General features: G+C 39.1%; 1 protein-coding gene across 1 annotated transcript in view; it reads right to left on the bottom strand.

Moving 5' to 3' along the window:
• Positions 1–10,681, bottom strand: part of VPS35 (vacuolar protein sorting 35 homolog (S. cerevisiae)) — a 52,063-nt gene that overhangs the window by 18,307 nt on the left and 23,075 nt on the right. Inside the window, exons 6-10 of the mRNA XM_006872561.1 lie at positions 7,968–8,181; positions 5,686–5,769; positions 2,835–2,944; positions 305–401; positions 12–160 (exon numbers count right to left, since the gene is read on the bottom strand). Of these exons, the coding sequence (XP_006872623.1) occupies positions 12–160; positions 305–401; positions 2,835–2,944; positions 5,686–5,769; positions 7,968–8,181 (654 nt within the window). The remainder of the gene's footprint in view (positions 1–11; positions 161–304; positions 402–2,834; positions 2,945–5,685; positions 5,770–7,967; positions 8,182–10,681) is intronic.

Genomic DNA, 10,681 nt, shown 5'->3' on the forward strand with positions numbered 1-10,681 from the left:
CTTTGACTTACTGTTCAAGATTGAGCTTATTAAATATCTCCACTGTAGTTTCCAGAACTTTATCAACATAGTCCACACGATCAGGGTAGCACTTCATGGCAAGATTTATGAGAGAGACTTGTAAAGACACAACATCTTCTGACGGCATGTCTTGTCTAGACTGGAAAGTTTAGAAAACCATAACATTTAGATTGAAGATTACACAAGGATCTAGCAACAGAGAAGTTTCAAACTTTCTAGTATTCAGAAGATGCAACAGAGAAGTTTCAAACTTTCTAGTATTCAGAAGATAAGTCATACAAACCTGTATTACTGTAGCGACTTGCTGTGAAAATATGTCAAAAAGTTTAATATCTGCTGGGATTCCAGGTCCATCTTCACGGTGAGCAAATAAAGCTAATCTGAAAAAGAAAATGATCTTTATTGAGGATCATGGCTGTATTTTCTACCATAAACACATTTCTCCTAGAATATTACAGGAGAGTTTCAAGGACATGGACTCCAGCATGATGATGCCCTTAATCCCTCGTCATACACTAGACAGCTCTGCCAATGGGGCCTAGTTCATCTTTCTTACTCTATGCCATTTTTTGTTGTTGTTAAGTGCCATCAAGACAGTTACAACTCAAATGGCCCTATACAGCATTTCTGAGGAACAGCTGGTGAGTTTGAACTGCCAACCTTGCACTTAACAGTCCAGTGCTTACCTTACAGTGCCATACCTTATACCATAATAAATAGAATTTAAACAGGCTGATTTTCCCAAGCTCTCTGAAGCCTAATTAAGTAGATGTGACATGTACAGATAGAAAATTTTAACGATGAAGGTGGAGGAGAAATGCAGAAAAACATTTCGAATTCTCATGGGTTCCAAACTTCCTGGAGCCAGGGGGGCTGAAAGAACCCTTGAAATCATTGCCCTGAGAAAATCTTTAAAACTTAAACCAAAAGTATCCTGAAGTGTTCTTAAGCTACTGCAAAGTTTGAAATAGAGCTAGTTCTAAACACGGTAAACCTACCCTTACCTTCTATATGTATCTACTGAAAAGCCTTGCCCCACTGCTAAAAGAGCAGTTTGTCAATTCCACAGCTGCATCCAACTTTGTTATGAACAAATAATCACTACTGACAATGAGGGCTGAAAGACCTAAAAGACCTAGCATTCAACACAGGGAAATCCAGTTAGTAGCTTCCTTTAAGGGTAGAATAACTCTGGCTGCCTAGGAAGATGTTGATATTTGAATTGTTATATAAATTTTCGGACTTTAAAATTAATCACTTGATTAGTTATTTCAAACATAATAAATACATGCAGAAATAAATCTTCACTAGGGTTTCTAGTTTCACAATGGAAGTGATGTGCATGCTCACAAGTAGGACATCGCAAGTAATGCCACTCAGCATGGTGACCAAGCAAGCAGTCACTCATTAAAGGCAGTATCAGAGGCCAAGTTTTATACCTTTAATTAACTAAGACAAATGGCTAAAAAAATAAATGAAACTAAAAAGATTTATAAAGCATTCTTGTTTAATAAAATGTTCTAGCCTAAGGGTATATCGAGGTCAATTGGTAAAATACACTTTGAGATAATGTTCTATGTACTAGTCTGATGAGTAGCAGCTGGAGCCTGAAAAGCTTGCAAGCAGCCGCTTAAGAAGCAACTATTAAGTCTCTTCCTGGCTGGAGTGTAAGAGAAAGGAAAAAAAAACTCAAGGAAGCAATTTGTCCATAGGACTACTAGCTCACATGAACTGCAGCCTCCTCTAACCAAGAGACCAGAATATGCCTGGTTGCCACTATAGAAGGTCCTAGTTAGAATGGGTATAAAATACAGAAAATTCAAAGCCCTCCTGGTACCCCCCCACCCCAGAATAAAAACAGAAAAGAGACTAGAAGAACCCCAAGATGACTGCCCTCAGAAAACCTCCTAACTTGAAACTGAAGACACACTCCCGGAGGTCACCTTCTAAATAATGTTAAGTACCATCGAGTTGGTTCTGATTCACAGCGACTCTGTATAGGATTTCCAAAAAGCAGCTGGTGGGTTTGAACAGCTGACTTTGTGGTACGCTGTCCAGTACTGATCCTACAAGCACCACACCAGAACCAACAACACTGGTGAAGAATGTGCTTCTCAGAACAATCAAATACAAACCAAAAAGGAAACACTTGCCCAAAACAAAAAATTCGAAGAGAGGGAGGGACAGGGACACTGGAAACAGGGAACCCAGGAAGGAAATAGGGAGAGTGGTAACACACTGTGGGACTGTAACCAGTGTTGTGGAACAATTTGTATATGAACTATTGATTGGGAAACTAATTTTCTTTGTAAACACTGGGCTAAAACATAATAAAATGTTTTTTAAAGGTAATAAAGTTGGATTTTTAAAAAAGGAAATGTTCTGATGACACAGTGACCGACTATTCAGTATCTGTGGCTACTTAATGAAAAAGATCCAAATCAAGATCAGTTCACACTGAAAAATAACTTTTGTCATGGTTAAAGAACAAATTTCGTTCTTCAGTGATGTTTGGATTTGTAAGATTTAAATGATGGGTCTGTGCAGCAATGTCTTTACATGTCACTTCAAACTCACAGATTAAAAGTAGTCATTATCGACATGCCTCCTATACAATTAAAGCTAAACTCCAGTCACACCTAAGCTAGGCAAGCACCTATGACACACTCATCCCTACTAACTCATTTATGTGTAATTACATTAAATTCACTCTGACATAACAGAAATGCAACAGAGACAAATAATCTACAAAAATGCTTCAAATTAATTATTTCCACAGCAGAGCATTATGTACTCGTGTTGGAAGCTCTTACCTATCAATTAAAGCAATAATTATGTTTTTCACATTTACATTTTGATGTAATTCAGCACAGGCCCGAAGAAAAGGATTCAAAGTCTGAAGATGAAATTCATCAGGGAAAACCTGAAATTAAATAATAATTGACTGATAAAAGCAAAAGTATTTCATAGAATGTGCTGAACTCATTTATGATACTTAAAATTCTCATTTGTGAGAGAAAAAGAAAAAATCACTAAATCTTATACAGCAAAGCTCACTCAACACAGTTGAGTCTCAGTTATTCACAAATTTGCCTACTTGTTAAAATTTATTTGAAACCCCAAAATGATTACTTGTGGTTATTTGTGGATACACAGAGCAACAAAAATCAGGAGGTTGAACAAGGTGACCCTCTGCCTTGTTTCAACCCTCCTACTGTAAACAAGTAAGTGTCCTTTTCATGGTCTACTTGTTGTTGTTATGTGCCGTGGAGTCAGTCCGACTCATAGCAACCCTGTACAGGGTTTTCGAGGCTGTAAATCTTTACAGGAGCAGAAAAGTCTCATCTTACTCCCAAAGAACAGCTTGTAGATTCGAACTTCTGACCTTGAGATTAGCAGTCTGATTCGTAACCACTATGCTACCAGAGCTCCACGGTCTACTAGTGCCATAATTTTAGCATTCTCCTTTTAGCATGAGTTCAATGTTGATGAATCAACAATACATATTAAATAAGGTGTCTTTAAAAAAAAACAAAAAATAACAGACATAAAACAGAATTGTGTATTGATCCATTGATGGAAATATATCCAGACCCTAACCCTGTATGTCTCCTAGGAGAAATGGTTCAGTGTTCATTAATCCAGTATTTGTGCAACTTTATAAAGATCATACCACTGTGAACAACAAGAATCAATTGTACATTATTCTTTAGGCTTGCGAAACGTAAACACAGGTGTAAATAATCCACGAGTCAAAGAATACCTACCATTAAACTACAGCTAATGAGAGACCCAGGAAAACTCTGAGGGTTACCTGCTTCCCTCCATTTGGGGGAGAAAATACCTCAATACAAAGACCAGGTTATTATTTGTTGTTGTTAAGTACTGTTGAGTAGGTTCTGACTCATAACCCTGTATAGGGTTTCCAAGGAAGGAGCAGCTTGTGAGCTTGAACCACCAACCTTGTAGTTCAAAACCAAGCTTGTAGTCCAGCGCATTAACCCATAGTCCTACAGAAAATCCTTTCTTCAGGAAAGCACATTCTCTATTCTATCAAGATTTTTTTCAAAATATTGAAAATGAACAAAAGGTAAAATGGACCCCCCCCCCACTTTTTTTTTAATGTTTTACTGTGAATTATGTGATAGTTTACATGGGAGAACATTAGCTTTATATTCATCCTACTGTATATCGTTACAATCCCCTCCATGCATCATGAACCAACCAAAGGGTACATCCTACAAGTCTGCCCCCATTCATCAGCACACAGCTCCTCTCCCTTTCTAAAGTCCCCAGCCGCTACATCTCTCCATGTCATTGTCTCTGCCTCCATCAGGCATCACTGTTTCTCTGGGTAGGGTCCCACACTTCACTCTTCTCCCTTGATGGTCCCAGGGACCTCCATTCCGGGACTGCAAAGTCAATCACTCCCCTCCTTTTGCTACAAAATGTCTACCTTTACATTTCCAACCCTCACAGTCAGTCCTGATAACAATTATTCACGTTGTACCACAAAAGACCTATCTCCATCTCTTTTCATCAGCCCTGCCCAGACAGATTGGATACTACTCAGTGGAGACTCTACCTTCTTCCATACCCTCTGGATCTAGGCTCCCTCTTGAAAGTTTGTAAGCCAGTCACTTCTTGCCTTTGTAGCCCCCTCATTTTGGGTAGCCGATGTCCAAGTTGCCCACCCCTGTCTACCCTATGTATCGAGGGGGTGGGAATGATCCTCACTATAAAGATTTGTTCCATCTTTTGAGCTACTGAATCCATAGGTGTAGGTCAAGTTCACCAAATTGTATCAGTTCACTCTTTTTTTCCTCTTCTTTCTTCTTCTAGTTGAGCTCTGATCATCCAGTCATTGAAGCCAGGTCAAGTGGGTATTATCTGCAAGTGTGGGTGTTCTTATGTGTATGCCTTCTCTTCTCAGCTGGATGCTTCATTCTCCACTCCAGTCCTCTGTGGCTATGTTCCTGACTCTGGGCTTAGGAGTCCCCAGATCTTGCCACACTGCTGGCCAACCAGGTCTCCACCCGGGTTCACAGGAGCCTACTGAACGCTGTAGGACTTAGCTTGCTGCTTCATTGCTGTTTTTCCCTCCACTTCCCCTTATCAGTGACGAACATCACCAATCAGCGTGCATGTCTCCCATGTGTTCCTTTTGAGTCTTAGTCTTGGAAGGGGATTTGCCCTGAAGGGACCCGACCACTTGTGTTGATGTCTCCTGGGCAAGCAACTTGTTTGTTTTTGTAGTAGTCAGTCAGATTGCCATACTGTTTTGTATTTTTCCACCTTGGTATTTCTCTCAAGATGTATCTTCTGTTCTTCTAGTGGCTCCACGCTGGATTGCGTGTCCTTTCAAGTGGAAATTTCCCACCTCAGAAGATTCTGGATGGGGTTCAGGATTCCCCCGTTGGTCTTATGTAATGCAGAGGCTCCACAGGAAGCCTCATTCATTGGGCACGCTGTAGCCCCATTTTGGGTATTCCAATCAGTTTTAGGCAGAAGGTGGACTTACAAGCTTTCTATGACAGTATTTCTGGTTATTCCTTTCTCTCTCGCTCAAGTGTCTATTTTATAATGGTATGCAGCAGAAATCAAGATTCAAAAGACAGCCAAGCATCTTGAAAAATGGATCCCTTTGAAAGTGTTGCCACTTACTTGAATAATGCACTCCATGAGATATTCTTGGGCCAAAGCATCCCTACAATTCACAACTTGCTCCAATATGCCAGTCAAAACAATCTAAAAGAGAAAAAGCACACTTAAGAGTTTAGTTATTTTAAAATCTTGAGATACTCCTATTAAACTGGAAATCATACTTTTCTTTTTTTCTCACTCACATACTTCATTTCTAGATTAAACTTTTACAGATGTTTCAACCCCACAGTTTGGACTTCTATTTAATAAAAGTCACTTAGGAAGAAGTCTACCTTATCCCTTTTCTTTTTTCTTTAATAGTTTATGCTTATAAGGGTAAATCAAAAAGGATTGCTACAAAATCACAGAAAGCTTTATTAAACAAAAACATCAAAATTTGAAGTTGTCGTTTCTTGACAAATCCTCCAGTGTAGGTGTATCTACTTCTGAAGGCAGTGTTTCCATCTCTCTAAGCCTTCCTCAAAGAATCCTGTGCTCTTAGAATTACTCCACATGAAAATGGCAGTTTTAGCATGCTCGTGGCACTCTATCATGTTCCTCTGAAATGTTCTCTGAGTTCTGGGAATGAAAAGAAGTCTGAAGGCGAAAGATCAGGGCTGTAGGGTGGATAGGGTAAGGTTTCCCAGTGAAATTCTCATAGGATAGCCCTAGTTACCTTCAAAGAATGAGCAGGAGCATTGTCATGATGTAAAAAAATCCCTTATCATAGCTTTCCTGGCCTTGTTCTCACCAATGCAGCTTTCAATTTTCCTAAGACTTCTCAGATTGTTCTGTGTCCTTCGAGAAAAATCTATCATGTTTCCTCCTTTAGAATTCCCAGAAACAGTCTCCATAACCTTCTGAGCTGACCTTGCTGCCTTGAGTCAAAATGGCCCAGGAGATCTCCTGGGAAGCCATTGCTTTTGTTGAGCATTTTTTTGAGGGCGCCCTAACAAGACTAAGACAAGTGTATTAACTGAGAAAACTTGCCTGCAGCCACCCACTAATCACAGAGACACATGTAAACATATCGTATTTGAAATAAACCCAGGAATGTAGGAACTGAAATCCTAGTAGCAATACTTTTCGACGTATCCAGCATTTTGGTCCTAAAAAATCTTTGCCTAAAGCAAGGTCGGATGCATTTTCTCTGTGCTTTCTTTGAAGCATTTTATAGTTTTAGATTTGACATTTTAGGTTTATGATCCATTCCTGAGTATGTATAGTGCTAAGAACGAGTTAAAGGTTTGTTTTTGTTTGTTGTTTTTAATATCAATGTAGACTGTTGCAGTCTATGTGCTGAAAAAAAAAAGAAAAAGGTAATCATATATATGTATCATCAATTCCAAGGATCAGTAAATTTAGCCTGATGCCTGTTTTTGCAAGCTACTTTATTGGAACACAGGCATACCTTTCCTTCTACACTGTTTATGATTGCTTTAACAATACACTCGCAGAGATGTGTAATTGTGACAGATCACATACCTGTAAAGCCAAAAATATTTACAATTTAGTCCTTTATACGAAAGAGAGCCCTGGAAGCATAGTGGGTTACGAATTAGCTTGCTAACCACAGGTCAGCAATTTGAATTTACCAGCTGCTCCATGGGAGAAAAACGAGGTTTTCTACTCCTGTAAAGATTTACAGCCTTGGAAACCCTATACAGAGTCACTATGAGTTGGAACCGACTCCCAGGCATAAAACTACCACCACAAATGGTTACAAAAAAAGTTGCCTGATCCCTGTTTTATTGTCTTTCAAAGATTTGTGTCTATCCTTTTGCCAGTAGCACACACTGTACTATGTTGTTGTTGTTAAGTGCTGTTGAGTCGATTCCAACCCATAGCAACGCTGTATAGGATTTCCAAGGAGCAGGTGGTGAGCCTGAACCACCAACCTTGCAATTCAAACAGCTTCGCAGCCTGTCACATTAAGCCACAGCGCCACACCAGGACTCCCACATTGTACTATAACTACAGGAGATAATGTTTTCAAATTGTCCAGTTCTTCAATTTTGTTCTTTTTCAAAATTGTTGTGACTGCTCAGATTTCCTTGCTTTTATATTAATTTTAGAATCAGCTTGTTGATTACTACAAAAAACAAGCTTGCTTGAATGTTTGTTGCAATAACACTAAATGTATACAGATCAATTTGAGAAAAATTAATATTTTGACAATAGAGTCTTCCAACCCACAGCAACAGTTTTGAATGCTATTTAACAAAAATAATTAGATTTTTAATATCAGGTTTCAATTTTCACTGCATTACATAAAACAAGGTGACAAGTAAAAAGATATAAACCTGTTTATAACGTTCCACATTTACACCTTCCAACTGACTGAGGCGCACCAAATTTGTTCCAACTAAAATTCTGAGTTCTTGTCTTTCTCGTTCTCTTTTTTCTCGATCTCGGCTATGTCCCTGATGCTGCATTCGCACCCAGAGCTTGTTCATTTCTGCAAAGTTGAGTAGTACAAAATCCATAGAATCATTGATATCTCCAGTTGTTTCTTCACTGTAAAAACAAATCAAAAAAATCCTTAAACAATATCTAAATTACAGGATCAAATTACTACTATCCTTCATTTTGCATTTCTTTCTAACATCAGTATACACCAACGGAGTTAAATTTCAGGGGGAGGACACACATTCAAAGTTTAAATAACCTTTCCCAAGGGCAGGCTTTGGAAAAGCCTGAGAAGGAATTCAGAAATATGATACTGAAATGTATCAAAACACTGTAGAGCAGGCCGGGCTTGATGGAGGTGCAGTGAGGTTCGCTGTCAGCAATACCACAGAATATCAGGCAAAGGAGATTCAAGGCAGAGCTCCAAAATGAGGAACCACATAGACAGGAATATTTAAAAGGTTCAAAGGCTTATAGCTAGTGGAACTTGCAGCAAAAGTAAGAAATCGTATACATTTGAATCTGCCAATCCTGGTGGCCCAGAGCCAACAATTTGGGCGAGACCAAACGGCAAGACCAAGCATGGGGAGCAGGCACAACACAGAAAAACGCCACGGCAAACTCGGAGCAAAGGTGGACAATATACTTCATTGGTTTTGCGTTCTTCTGATTTTCTTTTTCTTTTTTTTTGGTATCTGTTCATTGGCCTCCCACTGTTAGTGCACCTCCATTCTGGTGACTAGAGGGGGTGCCTGAGCAAGTGGACACCCCCACCTGAACCACTGGTGGGTTCTTCTGCCACGCATGTGCACAGATACTCTCAGCCCAAGAGCCGGCACTGAACCGTTTTTGTTTTGTTTTGTTTTTTAATACAGAAAAGCCAGAACAAGGTGCTTGGAGAGGGAAAGAGTTTAAAACAAAACAGGCCAAAAATTAAATTAAATCCTGAGGTACAGCATAACAACCAACAGTGCTATCTTGAAATCTCTCAGGCAGCTTTGAAGGCAAGAACCTGAAAGAGGACATTAAAGTCATACTCGTATTAGAATACAGATTTTTTTTTTTTTTTTAAATTCTCTCCCTCCTCTCCCTTTCCTGCAATTATAGACTACAGTATCAAGTACAGTATTTTGTTGTTGTTGTTTTACTGTTTTATGCTCCCCATTCAAGCTTTGGGGGACTCTTTATCTCTCTATATTACCCAAGAAGAGACAGCAACTGCTGCCATATAATTAAGTTACAATCACACTCTTTAAAACACCAACATCCAGGCAAAAACCAATACCAACTGCCATATACCACGGAGATAGACAACACCTGTGAAAGTTACTCTGAGTTAAGCAATAAGAAGAGTGAAAAGGAAAGCCCACAGCTTGATCACATACACCTGAAGGCAATCAGAAAGCATAAAAAATACCAAAACACATACTCAATAATTAAGTATTAAATCCACAGGTAAACACGAAACATGTCCAAGAAGCAAAGGCAGATGACCATTATCAGCACATACCCAGAAACAAGATATAATGTGTGAGACAAATGACATTGAGGTAGACCTGGACTACATTCTGGAAGGAGGGAAGGCCTTGGAAATGCCTGAGAAGGAATTCAGAAAAATGATTATAAAATGTTTCAAAACATTTTACAATGGAGTTGAGAAAAATAAGGACGAAGTCAGGAAAACGCTACAGGAACAATTAAATAAGATAGATACAGCATTGGAAACAATTCAAAACCTACAGAAAGAGGTCAAAATGATCAATAATAGAATATCAGAAATAGAAAATACACTGAAAGAGCAAAGGAGTAGAATAGAAGAAAGGAAGGCAGAACCAGTGCGCTGGAAGACAAATCTCTCAATACCACTAAGATAGAAGAGCAAATACAAGAAAAGATGATAAAAAAATCTGAAGAAGGTCTAAGATTAATGTCGGACAACATGAAGAAGAGTAACTTAAGAATTATCGGCATTCCAGAAGAAGAATCACACAAGTCCACAGAGGAAATAGTTGAAGAACTGCTGGAAGAAAATTTCTCTAACATACTGAAAAGTGAAAAGATAAACATTCAAGAAACTCAATGAACCCGAGAAGAAAGATCCCCAAAAGAAAATCACTGAGACATATCATAATCAAGCTCTCTAAAATCAAAGATAAGGAGACCCTCCTAAAAGCAGCTAGGGAAAAAAGAAGTATTACATATATAGGCAAACAAGTCAGATTAAGCTCAGATCTCTCAGCAGAAACCATGCAAGCAAGAAGGCAATATGTTGTTGTTGTTATATGCCACGGAGTCGGCTCCAACTCATAGCGACCCTGTACAGGGTTCCAAGGCTGTAAATCTTTACGGGAGCAGAAAGCCTCATCTTTCTCCCGCGGAAGAGCTGGTCGTTTTGAACTGCTGATCTTGGGTTCTCAGCCTGATTCGTACCCACTACGCTACCAGAGAGATACATATAAAACCCTGAAAGAAAAAAACTGCCAAGAATCCTTTATCCAGCAAAGCTATCATCAAATACGACAGGGTGTAATCAAAACATTCCAAGATAAATTCGAAGCTAAGGGATTTTGCCAAAGCCAACCCTGTGCTACAAAACATCCTAAATGGA

The sequence above is a fragment of the Chrysochloris asiatica genome, unplaced genomic scaffold (genome assembly GCF_000296735.1).
Source record: "Chrysochloris asiatica unplaced genomic scaffold, ChrAsi1.0 scaffold00204, whole genome shotgun sequence".
NCBI classification, from domain to species: domain Eukaryota; kingdom Metazoa; phylum Chordata; class Mammalia; order Afrosoricida; family Chrysochloridae; genus Chrysochloris; species Chrysochloris asiatica.